This window comes from Sciurus carolinensis, chromosome 9 (assembly GCF_902686445.1).
Source record: "Sciurus carolinensis chromosome 9, mSciCar1.2, whole genome shotgun sequence".
Taxonomy (NCBI): Eukaryota; Metazoa; Chordata; class Mammalia; order Rodentia; family Sciuridae; genus Sciurus; species Sciurus carolinensis.
Genome location: NC_062221.1, coordinates 127,203,719 through 127,223,938, shown reverse-complemented (window position 1 = coordinate 127,223,938; position 20,220 = coordinate 127,203,719). Strand labels below are relative to the sequence as shown.

General features: G+C 39.1%; 1 protein-coding gene across 8 annotated transcripts in view; it reads left to right on the top strand.

Moving 5' to 3' along the window:
* The window catches only part of Grik1 (glutamate ionotropic receptor kainate type subunit 1), a 385,032-nt gene that overhangs the window by 286,557 nt on the left and 78,255 nt on the right, over window positions 1-20,220 (top strand). For all 8 annotated transcript variants that reach the window (XM_047563995.1, XM_047563998.1, XM_047563991.1 and 5 more), the window contains exon 7: window positions 4,111-4,254. In XM_047563995.1, the coding sequence (XP_047419951.1) occupies window positions 4,111-4,254 (144 nt within the window). The remainder of the gene's footprint in view (window positions 1-4,110; window positions 4,255-20,220) is intronic.

The window sequence follows — 20,220 nt, the reverse complement described above, 5'->3', positions numbered from 1 at the left end:
CTACCATGGGTGAGATAATTTGAATTTTAATAGAGGAACTTATTAATGCCAAGCCAAAGAGACAGTTCAGGAAATTAGGGGGAAAGGATGTTATTTGGAAGCTTTCTCCTAGAAAATTGCCTTGCACATCCATATCAGATGAGTAAATGTTTCCAAATTTGGACACAAAATGGAAACCTAACTTCTTGTCCATCCAGAGTAGATCTCTCTCCAGCATTCCAATCTCCTCCAGCTTTTCTCAATAGCAGTTACATCCCAGGTAGGCAGCTAAGTATGGGGACACTATAATGCCATGTAATCCTCGTCCCAAAAGTGAGATGGCATTCATTGGTTTGTGTTAGGAGTTCCCACAGCCATCCTTGGGTTTGATGGTTTGCTTAAAAGATTCATGGAACTCTGGAACACTATTATACTCACAATAACAAGCTTATTACAGTAAAAAGTTACAGAGTAAAATCAGCACAGGAAAAGGGCACAAAGGGATGAATTCAGGAGAAACCAGGCATGAACTGCCGTGTGTTTTTTTCCTAGTGGACTCACATGGAAAGCATTCAGTTCTCAGCAACGATGTGTGGCAACATGCATGGTGAACTGACAACCAGGGACACTCACCCAAGCTTTGGTGTCCAGTGTCATACTTGAAGGCTTTCCCATGGGCATAGAGCCCTCACGTGGATAACCTCAGTCTCCAAACCTTCAAGAGGTCAAACTGACATTGCACGGTTCCAGAACCCCAAGTAAACACCATGATCACAAGTTAGCATACATCATCTGGATGGCCCAAGACCCGCAGCAATACAGAAACTCTTATCAGATAAGGTTTTCCAAAGGCTTAAAAGGCATTGCCCAGGAGTCAGTAAAGGATGTCCTTTCTTTGGAATGTGCCGGCTTGGGCACCCCAAGCCTGCTGAGCTAATGCTTTACTACAAATTGTAATAACCAAACATTGAATATGAAGAACAGCCAGCCAGACTCCAATATTCTTATTTCATGATCCAGGTAGTGGTAAAAAGATTTTATTAGGAGCACTGTGCAATGTGAGAATTCATTCAGGTTTTTGATATATATCAAATGTGAACATAAACACATTTGGAAGAAGAAAATTTTAAACTGAGGCCAATTTTTATTTCATTACCTATTACCAAAAATGAATGACTTGAGAGTTTCTGTTCAGTATGCAGCCCTCCAGCACTAAAAGGACATGCAGTGGTAGTTTATTAGTGCTCTGTAGTATAAACGTTCCCCCATCTAAAAAACATTTGATGTCAAGGAGTAGCTTGCTTTTAGAATTAATTATTTTCTTTGGATTTGAAAAGCACTGATTAGATCTATAGTTTTGAACCATTTTATTGTCCATACCAGTCTAGAGGCAGTCTTGAAAAGGAAAGTCAAATTTCATTCCAAACTAAATTTATGGAAAATTCAGACTATTGGAACTTCACTCTTTACACTTCTCTATCAAATCAGTCACTCACTGATTTAATGAATATAGTTGGCTCCCCATATCCACAGATTCCACCTCTGGTGATTCCACCAGCAGTGAATCAAAAAAATTCAAGAGAGCTGGGCACAGTGGCACACTCTATAACCCCAGCTACTCGGGAGTCTGAATCTGAAGGATCGTAAGTTAAGAGGTCACCCTGAGAAACTTAGCAAGACCCTGTTTCAAAATAAAAATTAAAGAGCTGGGAATGTAGCTCAGTGATTAAGCACCTCTGGGTTCAATCCTCAGTACTACACACGCACACACACTCAAAAAAAAAATATATATATATATAGAGAGAGAGAGATTGTGTATACTGAACATCTGTAGATTTTTTCTTATTATTCTATAAACAACACAGTGTAACAGTTATTTACATAGATTTACATTGTACTAGGCATTGTAAGTAATCTAGAGTTTATTCAAAGTATATGAGGAGAATGTGTATAAATTATAAGCCAATACTGAGCCATTATATGAGGGACTCGGATATTCTCAGATTTTACTATCTAAGAGAGGTCCTGGAAGCAATGCCCCATGGATACCAAGAGAAGGGTTTATCATTCAAACTTGTAAAACAGTATATTCTGCTGATAAAAACTCCGGACCACCACAGCATAGAGGCTTTGAGGGGGAGTTCTGAAATCTCTTTGCATTCTGAGTTGGAATTCTCACTCCTTCTCTCACCAGTTACACAACTTTAAGCAAACTCAATTTCACTGTCTGTAAATGGAAAGAATGTTCATTTCAAAAGTTTGATTTTAGCAATTAAAGGTGCTAACACACTTAAAATGCTTATGGTACCTGACATGTAGAAAATTGTCAATGATATTAACCATTATTATGCTTTTACTGTAATTATTAAATCATTGCACAGTGATTTGGTTTAAAATCAGCACATGTTCATGGTTAAAAGCATATGCTCTAGCACCAAATTCTGGAGTTACAATACTGGCTTTCCCACCACTACTTTAGAGACATCATTTAATCTCTTCATTGCTTTTCCATAATGGAGTAAAAGTGATGGTGAATATTCAATGTTTTCAAAGCATTCACAAGAGGACTTGAAATATAATAAGTGCTCAATAAATGCTCTTGATTGCATTTTACAAGGTCTCAATCTGCCAATAGCTTGCTTTCTGCCAATTAAACCAATTTTAAATAGCAGAGTGATGAAGATCAATGGCTGCCAGAATGAAATAGTCATGAATTTAAAGCCTGGCCACGCAACTGAGTAGCAGAGTAGACATGTACCAGTCACTTAATTTCTATAAGCCTCAGTTTTCTCATCTACAAAATGGGTTATGCCAACTTGAATTAAAGTTATTAAAGCATTTTTAAGCGTTAGCAAGTGCCGCCACCACCGATCTGACATGTTATATAGGTATGAATGAAATGATTAATCTTAAAACTTTGGGATTATTCAACTCTCACGAAAACGCACCTTATTTTATCTGATAATATTAAGTAATGTTATTTTCTTCAGTGAACATTTATTAAACTACTTTTATGTACCAAGAACTGTACTAGGAGTTGTGTGCAAGTGGTATATGCCTTTAATCCTGGTGATTCAGGAGGCAGAGGCAGGAGGCAAGTTCAAGGCCAGCCTCAGCAACTTAGTAAGGCCCTAAACAACTTAGCAGGACCCACATGATAATCTTCATTCTATAATCTGAATTCTAGGCTTAACTGACAATTATTCACCATATACTGATGGCCCTCCACAACTCAATATCCTGCCTAGAGGTCAGTTTTTTTCACATAATAAATAGCTTTATCTATCTGTACTGCTTATTTTGGAGAGTTGAGAATTTCAAATGAGCTCATGTATTTAAAGTTGCAATGAAACCCCTCCAGTAAAATGTGAAGGTATTTTAATATTTTATCCCTAAAGAAAACCACAGAGCAGTAGATCTTGTAAAATTCTGTAAGCATCATATAAAATTTTACGAGTGAGAAGAATTTCATGAGGAAGGGAAGACAATGCCCAGCTCCAAGGAAGAATGACTGCTTTCAATCTCTGTCAGGGAAACACCTGCTGGCATGAGCCAGAATATTCTAATTCACATGCTATTCCTCAGAGGGTCCCCCTAAACTTGTTGAACTCCATTCTCTGACTTCAGCTTTCTCAACCCTGGTAAAGACAAGTAACGCAAGCCTCCTTTTCTAGAAACCACCTATTAGTTTTACTTGCAGGAGTTTCTTACTACCAAATATAAACCAGTAAATAGATAAATACATATAGATAAATTCTGAGAGACCAAATCTGGTAGTGAAAGAGTGAGCTTCCGTAGCTTCTAGCTCGGTGTAGTCGATCTTAACACCATGCTTAACAAAAGATGCTCAAAAATACTTGTTTCCCAAATCAAGGCTTTTGTAGCTAATCTGAGTTGCTCTCTTTTTTAAAGAACTCGAAACAAAATAGAGATATGACTCCAATTTGCTCTGGAGTGCTCTGGAGTGTTATTTTGGAGACAAAGAGCTATTGGAGAATGAAAACTCTACAGCTGAAGAATAAGCAGTTTTTGAGATCAGACAAATGAATGTAAAGAAGCAGGAACCTGGACTCAGGTAAAGGAAGGGAAGTGAGATGGAACTGAAGATGTGATGTGTGTTTTCCTCCACAGACTGAGGCAGCTCTGATGTACGATGCTGTGTACATGGTGGCCATTGCCTCCCACCGGGCCTCGCAGCTGACTGTCAGCTCCTTACAGTGCCACCGACACAAGCCATGGCGCCTCGGACCCAGATTTATGAACCTGATCAAAGAGGCAAGTGATGCTCTCTTGCAGCCCAGACAGCTCCTAAGCTCAGCACCGCTCCTTCCCACGTGCTTCTGTTGGCGCGATGCTTCCAGGAGAGGGAAAGCCATTGTCAGTCAGTCTTCTCGGGTCTCAGCGTGAAAGGTTTGCCTAGAAAATTGCTAGGAATTTTCTAATGTGATGCCGAGAAGCTCGAAGAAGCTGTCGGATCATCATTCACTCTCTCTCTCTCATTTCAGCCATGGTGCCAGCTATTGCTGGCCCTCATGGGAGCTTGTTCCATAGTTCAGTAAGTCAAGAGGAGGGCTAGTCCATTGCTTAAGAGTACCAGAGAAAGGCTCTAGATTGTCAGCCATGATCCCTGTGGCTTCTAAGGCTTGGGCTATCCAGGACTCAAAAAGTGACCTCTTTATCTTACTGAAACTGTGATTATTTGGCCATTTGTTAACCAATGAGGACAACGTAGTGCCAACTGAGCTTAGTCAGCACACTAAAGAATCTTCTAGACTACAGGGAGAAGGGAGTTCTTTGCTAGTGTCCTGGGATCCCATACTATCCCCACAGTGTCCTATTCTGTATATCAGTTTAACTTCACTTTCCCAGACCCTCTTCTGTGATCCTAAGACCTATATGTACATGCTCTTGAATTATATTTGGCCACAACTTCTTGCACTTTATGGCCTTTGTGAACTTAGCAATATGAAATATGGCTCTTGGGAGCAGCCAGGCCTGACTAAGCACGCACCATATTCTGTGACACTCTCTGGAATTTTCTCTGTGGGATACAGAGATCTGTCTCTCAGGTAAAGACCATCTTTGCTCTCCATACTGGGGTAGGATAGGGTATTTCAAACCTGTAGGTGAGAAGAATGAGGTGGGTGGAGGGGACATATTGTCAGAGAAAACCAATGCATTATCCTAAGGAAAGACACCTGCTTTAGGCTCAATTCCTGTTGACTCTTCAGTACCCACAGACCCTCTCTCAGGCTGTTCAATCCACTTCCCATTAAAGGCTGATTCTGATCCATAAGGGTGAGAACCGGACTGGCAGGATGTGCAAGGAGTAAGCACCCAGCCTCCAAAGTAAGGTTGCTTGCAAGGTTGGGACTAGGGTGTGAACGAAGGAAGCACTCACCCTTAGGTGTAAACCCTGCACTTGCACAAGACTGAGAAGGAGTTCTTCCTTAAACTCTGTATCTCCCTTACCTCATTCCAGTCCCAACAGTGACTGCCCGCATTTATATCCTGACTCCACTAACTCTTATGAGCAATCGAATCTGGGCAAGTTATGTAAACTCTCTGCGTCTCAGGTTTCTCTGTAAAATGGGATCACAACCATCTACCTCCCAGTCTTATTGTGTGGATAAAGAGGAAGACTACTGCTCGTGAAGAGCAGTGTTGAAGCATAGTAAGAATTTGAGGTATGAGCTATTCTCTTGCCATGGGAACAAACCAATAGCAACAGTTTCATTCAGTTGACTGAGAGAATGGTTTCAGGAATTTAAAACTGGCAACAACAACAGCAGCAAAGAAATCACAAATAGGCATGAAATGAAATGCCCTTTCTGACAGCTACATAAATCTGACACACTGTGCCTAATAGGAAAACATCACATGGCCTCCTCTTCTCCCCACAGTGATCACGGTTATGTCCTCAATTGCCATCCTGATTACCTTGATCTTTAACACGAGAACAGCTGGTTCCCTTTTATCTCGTACCAGTGCAAGGAGAGGCAGAAGCTACATAAAAGCTTGAGATCAAACACTCAGAGCACCCCGAGCACCTTTTTGCTTGTACTTAAGTTGCATAAGAAGGTGAAATTACCAAGCTCCATTTAGGCATGTTTAAAGAAATAATGGGCTCCAGCATGAGAGACCATATTGAAAGCAAGAAAGCATTTCATATTCATTCACTCCAAAGAGCAAATTCCCCATTCTCAGGCTCCACAGTTGGAGGTGAAAGGAAGGATGTGGGGGGGAATGCATCAGAAATCCTCATCACCATTGTTCGCATCCTCTCTTTTGTCTCGTGAGATACAGTGCCATATGCTACCTTCGGCTGGATATAGGTACCTGCTGAGAAGATGGGTTGTAGGGGTGGGTAACTAGGAGCAAGTCCCCAGCCTGTTGGAAGACTGGCACAGAGGGAAAGAAAACACGCAGTAAAGAAAACGCAGGTGTTTCTTTAGATGAGCACACAACTCAACAAAACTTTGTAAGTACCTGACTTTACTAGGAAACACGAAATAAGGTATTTACTCCTGAAACTTTCCCTAGTCCTTTCTTTTAGAAGTCTCACTTTCCAAAATTGGAATCAAAAAGAATGTAAAAGAGCAAATCAGCAGATTGAATTTATGGGGTAAAGATCAAATTTGTCACAGGAGGTAAATTTCCTGAGCAGAGGAGTTTGCATGTGTACTGATCCTTGATAAATGCACATTATCCAGAATCAGGAAGCCTTTTGGATGTGTATCTCAAGTTACCTATTATTCAGTATTTGAGCATGCGTGGAGACAGAGGAGAGTAAAAGAACATTTGAAACATGAGTGATTATGATATAGTGTTAGGTTAGGTTGCTGGGCATTTACCAAACAAGTGTGTTTTAGGAAATGACAAATTCTTATTTAACAAGAATTACTGGAAGTTCATTATGTAAATTATATGTATAACATACACACAGAAAGATACACACACACACACACACACACACACACACACACACACTGTGGTGCTGAGGATTGAACCCAGGGACTCACTCATCCTAGGCAAATGCTTTACCCTGAATTATACTCCAACCCCCTAGGCATGTCCTAGTAACTTGCCATCACATGGGCTAGCCCTTCCCAAAATAGCAGATATGAACTCTTCCATTTACTAATATAAATTCTACATGGTTGAGAAACAATAGGCATCATTGGAGCTTTCCTGTGCCACAGGATAAATCCTATACCATTCATCAGGTTATGCAGGGTCTCTAGTGATCTTGTTTCTGATCTCCCATGCCATCTCTGTCATCTCCTTCACAGTCTCCAACACTTGCTAAACCTGCTGGGCTCCCTGAACTTGCCATATAATCCTGCTGAATTTTCTTCCCTCTGATTAAAATGCCATCCCCTGCTAGATAATACTGTATGTCTCAATGCAAGTACTAGGTCCTATCTGCTGGCCCTGACTCACGAATGTGGATTCCTTACCTCCATTCTAGCTGTTATTACACCATCATGTTTATTTGCAGGTCTATCTCTCAACTGTGCTATTCCAGTCTCCATTTCCCAGATTTACACAACATTGGGCATAGAATAAGTACCCAGTAACACATGAAATTATTATCAAATTAATGAATGAACAAAGGAAACTAAGAACACATACTTACAGCATATAAGCAAGTGAAATTGCTCTAGGACATACTCAGTACGTGAATATCACGTCCAGAAACAATTCAAGAAAGCAGAGACCAGTTCTGTGCCAGGCATGGATTCCAATGGGAGAGTGAGACAGGGATCTTAGGAATACATCAACCCATTTAGCTGTAGCACTGGGAACACAGAGCCTGAGATTCAATGGCAGTTTACCATCAGTGTAAACTTAAGTCATTTAGCTTCTTTGTTTCTCAATTTCTGCTTCTATAAAATGGGAATTAAAATGTCCACTCCATATGCTTGTGTGGATTACATGTATTGTATGTAAAAACTAGCAAGATGTCTCTCATGCAGTTGTTGCTCAGAAAAGAGTAGCTACCATCAAGTAGAAGATTCTATAAAAAGTATGTATCATGGAAGGTGGTTGTCAGGAGAAATGAGGCAGTGAATGGAAAACATTAAGTATATTGCCAAGCATATTGTAAGCACTGCATATTTGCAGTTAGTATTTCTGGTGTCATGTCATTGTTATTTTTACTGGAGTCTAGGATGATACAGCAGTTGTTTGCAAAAAGAAGGACATCGGGAAATCAGGAGTTCCCTGGAGACAGGCATGCAGCATATGTGACATCAGTGACAACCATGCCAGGGAATGAGGGAACTTTCAATCATAGATTATGCACATGATTATTCAGGGAGGGTGAAAGGACACTAGATAACAATCATCCACGTTGAGTGTCTTAACTCTTTTCAGGCAGCTGTAATAAAATACCATAAGCAAGTGGCATATGAGCTGACTGTGGGTCACCTGATGAAGCAGCTGTGGTGGGGGCAAACAATTGAGGATTCTTGAAGGATCTCTAATCATGGGTGCTGATGAGAGCAATGAACTAGGTCTGAAACAGAGAATCAAAGATTTAGGTTAAATAGTGGTCCCTAATTATTTTCTGGGTCTCAGACCTTCTATTAAAACTGATGGAAGATGAATCCATTATCCCCATAAAATGCACACAAATTTCACTGCACTCTCAGGAGTTCTCTGAATCCCCACGTTAAGAATGCTTGTGTTAAGTTTTCAAATAGATTTCAGTTGGAAGGAGGGCGGACAGCAAAATTAGAAATGAAGCATAAGGAGTTCTGTTGGGCCTGGAAGGAGTGGTCCATGTAGAAGTGGTGAGAAATAAATTGAAGTAAATATGGAAAGACAATTGGAAATTGCCTACTGAGGTGAGAAACTCAAATTTGATTGATAATTGACAGGAAGCTACTGTTCTTGAGGCAGAGACAAAATGATGTTTCAGATTGTTTATTTTGGCAGCTCTGTGTAGACTTAATTGAAACAGATAAACTCACAAAGATTATTGAGGAAGGTATTGTAGACATCTTGGTTTAGAAGTGATCACTCATAAAAAGCTGAAATGAAAAGGGATTTACTGAAAACAAATGTATGTTTCTTTGATATAACCCTAACTTCTCCCTGAGGTTTAGATTATCCCAGTCCCTTCCTTTCTGGAAATTTCTCCTTAGATGTCCTCCTGCCACCCCTCAGCTACAAAAAATGCCCCCAACAAACTACATTTCTTATTAAACTGATTATTGTAGAAATGCCCCTACCCTAACTAAGGATCATGCAACTGGTACATCAAAAACAACTACCAAGACAGCTAAAGCCACTTATTTTTGCTCCCACCTCCCACTTAAAATTATTTAGTGAAAATTTGAGGACAGTCCACGACTTTTTGTATCATTAAGGCAATGAGAGTCCTAGAGTCCCTGAATATTGAAGCACAGTCTCAACTCAGTGATTACAATGTCCAAGTCTAAGATATGAAACAATAGGTCTACTTGATTTAACATCAAATTTCTCCCCCTCTGAAGACTCAATCAAAATGGGGAGGGTGAGTAGGGTAGCTTCTCTTCGTTCTCCTTTCTCTTACTTCCTTGACTACCGTACTTCCCACTCGCCCCCAGAAGATATAGGACAGTTAGTATTTGGCTGGGCTAAATTCTGCTGTAGAGCTTGGTGACTAACTAGTTTAAACTCATGTTCCCTATGGGCCTGGGAGATTTTTGAAGCTAACTCTTTCTTGAATTACTTCCTTTGACTCTGAGTTCTTGTTGAGCCATCTCTCCTGACGTTTCTTTGACCCAGACCAATGGTTCCCTATTCACTGGAAGTCACATGGCTTCCTCAGTCCCTTGACATCCAGCAGCTCACCCTATGATATTTTACCCCTTATTTATGTTAATCCAGACCATTCCCACTGGTGTATAGGAGACACTCATGTACTCGCTCCCTGGAAATTTCAGGAGTGCCTCTAATCATAATGTAGCTTAAGTCCTGCCAACATTCTGCCCTAAATATTCTTTAGCACCATTCCTTGCCCACTCCCACTATTTCTTTCCTGGAATATTAAAATAGCCTCTATCCGGGCTCTGTATTTTGAGTCTCGACCTTTTTATAACTATTGCCACATTTACAAAAAGTCATGCACATAAATACAGGTGCATTGTGGGATATTCTACCCTCTAGAAAGACAAATCTACTTGTGGTTTCCTAAGTCCACCATCCTGTTCCAGTAGAAAGTGATGAGATTCTCTTTTCCTGACTAAAACTACCTATTAATACTCCTATTGTAATATTCCTTTCAGCCCAGAAAGTCTGCCTTCCATTTTCTCTCAGGCTAACTGTTACTCAGAACTCATTTTCTCTAGCAAGTCTCTCCTCAACTTCTATTTAAGGATGGTCCTCCATTAGATCCCATAGCTCCTGCACATCTCCCTGTTAGCACTTACCATGCTCCATTCAGGCACTGTAAGATCTTTCCCTGAGGCAGGGACAAAGTCAATTTATTTTTGTGTCCTCATAGCACCATGTCTGAACATGGCAGGCATTTAAAAGATGCTTGTTGAATTGAACCCAGGAAGCTAAAATCTAACACATAAAAAATGTTGTCGCTGAACTAATACTTAATTTTAAACTAGAGCAATAGTTCCTCATTGCTCTATTCTAAAATAAATTTACTGCTTAGGAATGAAGAATTGTTTCTAAATCTCAATGTGTATGGAATGTCACTGAGAGCTGCAAAAAAAATATGGGCAGCTTTCCGCCACTGTTTTGGTATGAAAATATAATTTACTTGTTCAGTTTTGATGGAATTAAGATAATGAACTTGAACATATAAACTGAATATTTAAATTCAAGCTTCAAAATTCAAATAGTAAAAGATCAAATTCTTTACTGAGGCACCTATATATACCTTAATATTTATCTGGAGTTTTCTTTAGCAGGTCAGTATTGAGTGGTTGGTTTGTTTTGTATGAAAACTAGGTAAAAAAACAGCACTGTTGAAAAAAATTGAAGTCCTGGAGAAACATAAGCTCTGACATATTTAAATCCTACCATGACACTACTGAGGAACATTTCTCATTATCGCATGCTATTTGATTTTGTTTGCTAGGACAAGCCGTCCCATGGATTGCATAGATGACATTGGATCTGGCCAGAAAACATAGTCCAATTTCTACTGTTTGGAAAACTTTTTTTCTCATTCTGCACCTCTTGACAATTTTCTGCACTCTGTCCTAATTTTTTAACCTCTTCACCTAGTCTGCACTGGGTTAAATGAAAACATTCCTTCCAGAACTCTCTCACATTTAGAACACTTAGACCCAAAGGAAGAGTAGATTTTTTAGGTCCTTCCCTAAATTCCCTCTTCAACTCTGAACAAAGAAAAGAGATGAGTTCCTAAACTTTCAGAGTTTATAGTTCTTAACTGTTGTATATATTGTCTTACATATATAGCTCTTAGTTCATATGTGCTGCTATAAAAAATATACGAGACTGAGTAATTTATAAAGAACTGAAATGTATTTCCTACAGTTCTGGAGGCTAGGAAGTTCAAAATCAAAGCATTTGCATTTAGTGTCTGATGATATTCAATAAGAATGCTGTATTTCAATTCTAAACAAGAGAACAGAATAGTGAGCAAAGCAAAGTCCTCACTCTCATGAAAGTTCATACTCTACCTAGGAAAATCAGACATATATAAAAGGAAATATAGAATTTCAGATGATGATAAGAATAATTTTTTTAAAGGCTCAGAAGTCAGAACTTCTTGAAGAGAGAAATGGGAATTTCTATATTATATGATGTGGTTAGAAAACAGCTTCCACAAAGAGTTAAATTTAAGTACATAAATCCGTGAGGGAGAAGAGGGAGCCAGGCATGCACATTAGGAGGATAAAGTATCCATGGAGTGAGAATCTTGGGAATTGAACATATTCCAATGTACTTGTTCATTGCCCGATGAACGGATATTTTGGCTACCTCTTTTTTTTCTCATTCAAACGATACTGTAATGAACATCTAAATTTATGCACGAAAGCAAGATTAGCTCTAGATCAGCACAGTCCATTAAAAATGTAATATGGATTACATATATACTATATTTCCTGATACCCACTTTTAAAAAGTAAAAAAACAGATGAAGATAATTTAAATTATATATTTTACTCAAACTAGTATAGCCCAAAATATTATCATTTTTGATGTGAAATCAGTATAAAAATTATTAATGAGCTATTTTACTTTTTCTTAGCTCTTTTAAATTGAGTATTTTTCGTGTTTTTATTAGTGATTATATGTATACATAATACTGGGGTTCATTCTGACTTAATCATATGTGCACAGAATATAATTTGCTCCATTTTAGTCCCCCATATTTCCTCTTTCCCACCCCCATCCCTCCCTCGGTTCCCCTTCCTCTACTCTACTGGTCTTCCTTCTATTTACTTATAGGATTTATTTTAAGCTTAAACCACCTCTCAACTTTGTCTAACCACAGCTTAGTATTCAAAAACCACATGAACCATCACCATGATATTGGGTAACTATCTTAATCAATAGTCAACTTAGGCTGGTATGACAAAATACTATAGACATGGTGGATTAAACAACAGATACATATTGCTTACAGTTCTGGAGGCTAAGAAATACAAGATCAAGTTGCCGTCATGTCAAGTTATGAGGACACGTGTCTGGTTCACCTATGGCTGTCTTCTCACTGTATCCTCACATCACTGAGAGAGGTGGCTCTGGTGAATCCTCCTCTTTTTATAAGGGCACCAATCCCATCATAGGAGTTCGATCTTCATGACCTCATCTAAACCTAATTACATCTCCAAAGATTCACTTCCTAATGCCAACATATTGGGATTAGGACTTCAACATATGAATTTAGGGGAAACACAAACATTCAGTCCGCAACAACAGCTCAGCTCTGGCCTGAACACAGAAATGAAATCTATGACTCATTTTCTACTTTAATAGAATAGTTTATTATCACTGCACAGAATACCCACAAACTAAGAGATTTAAAACAACATCCACTTATTGTCTCTTACTTCCTGTAGATCAGAAGTCTGGGCAAGCCTTACCTGGGTCCACTTCTCAGGGTCTCAGAAGGCTGAAAATGTTGCTGCTTGGGACTGTAGCAGTCTCAGCTAAGGCCCAAGGTTCTCTTCTAGGCCCACATGGCTGTTGGAAGAATTGACTTCTGGAAGCTGTAGACCTCTTTGCAGTTAGCTTCTTTAAGATCAGAAGAGAGCAAGTCTGTCTTCTAAACCTCCACTTTAAGGGCTCTCTTGATCAGGTGAGGTTCACAGAGGATAGTCTTACTTTTTAGTGAAACAAAGTCAACTGATTAGAAACCCCTATTGCCAGTTATGCTATACCATCATCTTTGTCATTTAACATGACCTAATCAATGTAGAAAGACATGTGTCATAGGTCACAGGTCTCACTCAATCTCAAGGGGAGAGTATTATCAGGACATTATTCCCTAGGGTTCAGATTAGAACTCTGCCAACCACAACCAGATATTGTCAATTTACTCCACAAAGTGTCTCCAAGGCCTTGCAAGCCCTGCAGCTTGCTCACCTCCTTATCCATACTATGCTTTTGCTCCATAAAGAACCCCAGATTCATAGTCCCTCTACTTATATCCCATTCTATCCACCTTCTCTCAGATTCTCTTCCCTTCCAAAACCATGTAAGCCTCATTGTTGACCATCCTAATTACTCTTTTGTCAATACCTCAATTTCTTTCACCCCATTTTTGTGCTACACCTACCTAAGAAAATCCCAGTGCTTGATCAATACTATAATCTCCCTTCCCTTCCCTGATGCCAAGGTTGAAGCTAAAAAAAAAAAAAAAAAAATCACGCATCCTTGCAGTTCAGCCCCCTGGCAAACCTGTAGTATCCAGCAGGAGCTGGGCTCTCAGGGCCACCTCTCCTTTCTTTTACTTCTCAGTGCACATTTATTTCTTCCATCCCCCTTGACAATTATCCCACATCATTGTACTTATATAAAGCCACAATTCAGCATGCACTACCCTCATTCTCAGCTCATCTCCAACTTATTTGAGAAAATTGAATCCAGCATGTGTGAACACCTTTAATTAAGAAAGAAAGAAAGAAAGAAAGAAAGAAAGAAAGAAAGAAAGAAAGAAAGAAAGAAAGAAAGAAAGAAAGAAACACATGGCAAACTGTTTTCATAGTCATTCCCTTTCTCCAAAATCGGGGAGAGCCACCAAGTCTTCTTCTCAGTGTTTACCTGGGTTGCTGCCCCTCTGGTCCCCTCTACCCAGAATGCCTTTTCTGTCACTTGCTTTCCTTCTGACTACACTGGATCAAACAGCTCAGTACAGGTATCACGTCTTCCAGAAGATCTTCTGAAGCAATACCCCCACCCACCCATATATACACATTTCCCTTTTTGTTAGTTCTCCACAAATACTGTGCATAAACTTGACCATTGCCTTTATTTTTAATTTGTTCTTTTTACTTATACATGACAATAGAATGTATTCTGACATGTTATACATACATAGAGTACAACTTCCCATTCTTCTAGTTGTACATGATGTGGAATTACATTGGTCATGTGTTCATATATGCATGTAGGAAAGTAATGTCTGATTCATTCTACTGTCTTTCCTATTCCCACTCCCTCTCCCTTCCCTTCATTCCCCTTTGTCTAATCCAAAGTACTTCTATTCTTCCCTGCTCTACCCCCTTTTTGTGAGTTAGCATCCACCTATCAGAGGCCTTTGTTTTTTTTGGGATTGGCTTATTTCACTTAGCATGATAATTGCCAGTTCCATCCATTTACAGCAAATGACATAATTTCATTTCTCATTAGGTACCATTGCCTTTATATCATTGTATTATGAATATCACCCCATACAGCTATCTCCCCAGGAGGGACTGCATTTCTGAGAAAAAAGATTTATTACACTCATTTTATTAACAGAGTTCCTCGCTCTCTTTCTACATACAGTAGGTGCTCAATATATCTTGGTGTCTAAATAAATAAATTGTGTCTTTAAACATGATATCTCACCCAGACAGGCTAACCAGAGCAAGATGTAAATTCAACCTATGTGGGATCCATTTTTATCTTCATATGTAAGTGACATTAATTAGTTATAATGTTAATCATTGCCACAAAGATGCTTATCTGATTGATATGATCAAACTATTTTAGTAATTCAAGATAGGATGACCTGGTTTCTGGGTTTTATTGATCACATGTAGATAATGAGACAGTGCCCTATTCCCACCCACTCCACAATGTCTCAGATTTGTTCTCCTGCTGAGTTAATTGATTTGCCTATACAGAAGTCAGTTTATTCCATTTTAGAAGGTAAGCCACCACATGAGCCAGAGCTGAAGGAAACTAGTTTATGTTAAAAAAAAAAAAAAAAAAAAAAGCAGGTGCATATTCTAAGATAAGTCCTTAGGAAATAAAACCAATTTACCCACAGTGCATGGCATAGATATAGTTAAAGTCAGCAGATTTAGAGTTGGAAATCAAATATTGGCAAGAAAAGCCATTATATTTTTAAATTATGCAGTGATCCATGCAAGCTGTTATTGCAAGATAATGGGTTATAAACAACACACATAATAGTTAAAATAATTATATATTGAACAGATGAGAATATGATAAATGCATCATTTCAGTTTTGGAAATAGCTGACATCCTAGAAAGTTATGTGGTCTAAAGGTTATGTTTATCATTTCTTCCTTTGCTTAATGTTTATTTTCATCGCCATTATTATGTGTACTTCAGATTTGTTTTTAAATGGCTTTTCTAAGAACTAGCATAAAATTGTAGGTGACTGGACATAGATTGCATTGCTTAGACAGAGGGTAAATTTCAGATATTTGTCATGGTATTGTACTCTGGGGATCTGAGAAAGACACTAATTATACAGTTAGTCCATCAGGGCTGTGTGTATATAATAGATACAGTGTGAGCTTCCTTCAATTAAAAACAAATTAAATAACACCATGATGGATTGCACCTGTTAAATCTTCTATTCAGGAATCAAGGCCAAGTGTAGACAAATTTCTGAAATCCAAAAAATGTGTTATATATTCTCTTTTCTCTGTACTATATTCCTTGGCATCTTGATCTTATTCCCCATAATCTTATATTAAAATGTTAGCAAAATAAAAGTTTGTTAAGTAAATAAGTAAGTGGTTAAAGGAGTCATTCCTTTCACAGTCCAGTAGAGAATTTCTATACTTGGAAAACCTTTAAAAGTTCCCTTGGAGCTGGACTGAGGTCTAAGAGTTGATTTGGGGATGCAAATGAATCCCAAAGTGTGACAGCTTTTCCAGTCTTATCTCCAGGGATACCGTGGTCTTAAAACACACACACACACACACACACACACACACACACACACACATACACACAAACACACGATTTCACATCTTTTAACAGCAGGTTATAGTGTACTTGTCCAAAGCTTCCCAGGAGGAAAGGAGGCATGGGAATGGAGTAGGATGCTGATATCTTCTTCCTTGGAATCTTACGACCTTTGGGGGTTCACTGGCCCCTAGGAAGCAGTTCATAATTCCTAGACCTGGGTACCTCCCCTGTACTTTCCTCTTGTAACTTAAAAGGGCACAACTTTCCAAGTGCTGCTGTAGCCAATCATGGCTTCCACAAGTATTTTGGCTGCCCATCAAATGCAGGCAATGAAATTCAAAGAGGAAGAACACATTGTCATTCCTGCCATCAAGGAATTAGCAAACAATCAGGGGAGAGAGTACAAACATGCAGAGTTAACTTAATATGTGTTTATTACACCTGAACACAAAATAAGTAGAATATCCATAGTTAAGATAGTAGTTAACATGGTTAACATAAGAACTATGAGGTATTATAGAAAGGAGCACCTGGCAAGAACATAGGGGAGCTTTTTAAACTATATTTTCCTCTCTTAACATATTTGTATCACCTAACTCCAGTTTTGTTTTGTTTTGTTTTTTCCTTTTCAATTTGAGCAGTAACTTTAGGAATAAGCCCTCTATGACTGTAAAACTTCTAGAATGTGATTCAATGGCCATTTCAATATGCAGCATGTGTTTTCAAATACCACACTGTTGAAGGAACCCATTCCTTAGCCACTCAGGACTTCAAAAGGAAGACTCCCTGTCACAGGAGCACACTGAAAAGGCACTGGTGATGCATTTCCTATAACTGATTTTTCTTCAGAATTTCCAGACTAGAAATAGTGTCCTTACAAATGCATAACAAAATTGATGGTGCTAAATACTTGTATCAGTCAATACAATTATGACCAGAGTATATGAATCAATTAGCAAAACACGAGAGAGAGAGAATTGTCAAACACTGTCCTACCAATAAAAGTCCCTTTTGAAATGCAGATAAGAGGAGAGGTGAAGCTTTCCAACTGTGTTCAGACCTGCTGAGTATTGATACCTACTACTTAGCAATTAGTCTAAAGCTACTGCAGTTCAAACTTCAAAGATTCTGACAATGAAACTTTAGTTCAGATTTTTTTTAAACACATACAACCAGAAACCAGGAACACTATTTTATTTTGTTATATTTATGGGTTCAGACAGCAAGTCAACTGTGTCTTCCATGATATAGAGACCAGTCCATTTCAAGGAAAGCTCAATAGTGTGCTAGTGTAGATGTACAACAGTTTCTCATGACTACTTATATTTGTTGAGGAACTGTGCTGCTCAAACATGTACATGTACAAACACATATTTACATACACAGGACTCCAATTGATTCTCAGGAATAAAAAGTCACCCAATCTCATTTTGGTCTCACCACTGAGGAACTATATTGGGCAAATCACATCAATTCTTTGTCATATCAATTCTCAGTGGTATTTATGAGTCTGTGATCTTACTATGGTAAATGTTCTAAAAGTAGACTGATCTACACTTCTTCATCCTAAATATTAACTGAATACCTGGGTTCCTTTCTCTGTGCCTCCCATTTGACAGCCCAGGAACATCATGCAGAGAAATAAACTCATGCCCCTCTGTGGAGCCCACTGGAGTAAAGTCTTTATAAACCTGGTGGTCATATTTACTCTCACTTATTCACCTACAGTTATGAGATCTTCCCTATTTCCTCAGTTTGCATTACAAGAATATACAAATTTTCTCTATTAACAGAGTAGTTCCATGAGCTTGCTTTGTGGGGGATACAAGGGTGCCTGTGGTTCCTACAGGGATCACAAAGGTTGAGAGGACTTCTTTGGAAGTTTCATGACAGTCTATGACAGAGGTGAGACAAGGATATCTTTGAGCAAGTGAAGTTACTTACACTGGGAGTGCTTTGTCCACTCCAAGCCTTCTAAATTGAAGTTATCGGGAACAATAAATACTACAGGCATGCAGTTTGTTATGGTTTGGATGTGAAGTGTCCCCCAAAAGCTCACATATGAGACAATGCAGGAAAGTTCAAAGAAGAAATGATTGGGTTGTAAGAGTCTTAACCCAGTCAGTGAATTAATCCCTAATGGGACTAACTGAAGTGATAGGATGTGACTGGAGGAGATTGGAACTGAGGCGTGACTTTGGGGTATATATTTTGTATCTGAGTGTAGAGAGTGGAGTCTCTCTCTTTCTCCTGATTATGGAGCTGCTTCCGTCTGCCATGCTCTTCTGCATAATGTCCTGTCTCACCTGGAGCCCCAAGGAATGGAGTAAGCCTTCTAAGGACTAAGACCTCTGAAACCCCGAGCCCTCAAATAAACCTTTCCTCCCCTACAATTGTGCTGGTTGGGTCATTTAGTCACAGCAGCGAAGAAGCTGACTAAAACACAGTTGAAAGGAAATATGAAGAGGAAGAAGGGGCAGGATCCAAGATCCCCAGCCTACCTTACATCAGTGGTGACTGGCAGATGGATCCAGACATGACAGGAGTCTTTGCAGTGTACAGGGACAAAGAATTTTCCTCACTGAAGAGTCTGCCTAGGGGGCAGGTGGGGTATGAGAACAATCTTTCCAGGTGCCAAAGGCTGACTTCTCTAAGAGAACAATGTACTAATCACAAATGGAGTCCTGTGTCCAAACTCAGGGCTGGGTAAAGTGCACAGCTTTTTGAGTTATTATGAAGAGAAGTATTTGAGAGCGTTAAGAAACTTAACCGAGAAATGATTACTGGTGAAGGATAGTTTGGAACTTACAGTGTTTTTAAGTGCTACATTTGTTTCCTAGGACTGCAACAACAACATGCCACAAAATGGGTGGCTTATAGTAATTTGTAGTCTCACAATCTGGAGGCTGGAAATATGAGACTAAAGTGTTAGCAATGTTTTTTCCGAAGCCTATGAGGGAGAGCCTTCTTCCAGTCTTCTTTCCTAGCTGCTGGTGTGCTATAATTTGGATCTGGAATGTTCTCCCAAATGCCCATGTGTTAAAGCCTTAGTCCTGAGTTGGCATTTTGGGGAGGTGGGGCCTCCTGGGAGGTCTTTGGATTATTTGGGGGTGTGCCCTGGAGAGGATATTAGAACACTAGCCTCTTCCTCTTACTCCATTTCGCTTCCCAACAAATCTATATATGCTTTTTGCTACATCTGGCACGCCTGCCATGATGGTATGTCCATGACCAGAGATCTAAAAGCAATGGGTCCACTTGGTCATGGATGGAAACTCCAAAACTGGGAACTAAATAAACCTTTTCTTCTTATAAGTTGATTATCTGATGTGTTTGTTATAGTAATAGGAAGCTGACTAACAAATGGTTATTGACATTCCTTGGTTTGTAGAAGGTCAGCCCCTACCTCTGCCTTCCTCTTCACAGGGCATTGCGTGTGTGCATTTTGTCTTCAAATGTCTCCTTGTTTATAAAGACACTAGTCATATCAGATTAGACCACAACTTAATGATCTTGTCTCAATTATCTCCATAAAAATTCTAACTTCATATACAATCAGATTCTGATATACTAAGGGTTAAGGCTTCAACACATGCCTTTGAGCCTCTGTAACAGGAGCTTTATGTACATTTGCTTATTTAATCCTTACACAGCCCTATGAATCTCATCAGCATTTTACATGAGGAAGCTGAGGCTTAGACAGTTTGAGTAACTGGCACGAAATAAGATAGGACATGTTCAAGCTGCAACTCTCATGCCAGGAAGCCAATGCTTTCAGTAACTTTCCATGACTGCCTCTGTAATCTTAGATTCCAAAATTTTTGAATAGTTATATGAAACTTTAATATAATACCCAGTAGTAACTGACTAGTATGCCCCAAGGCAGTT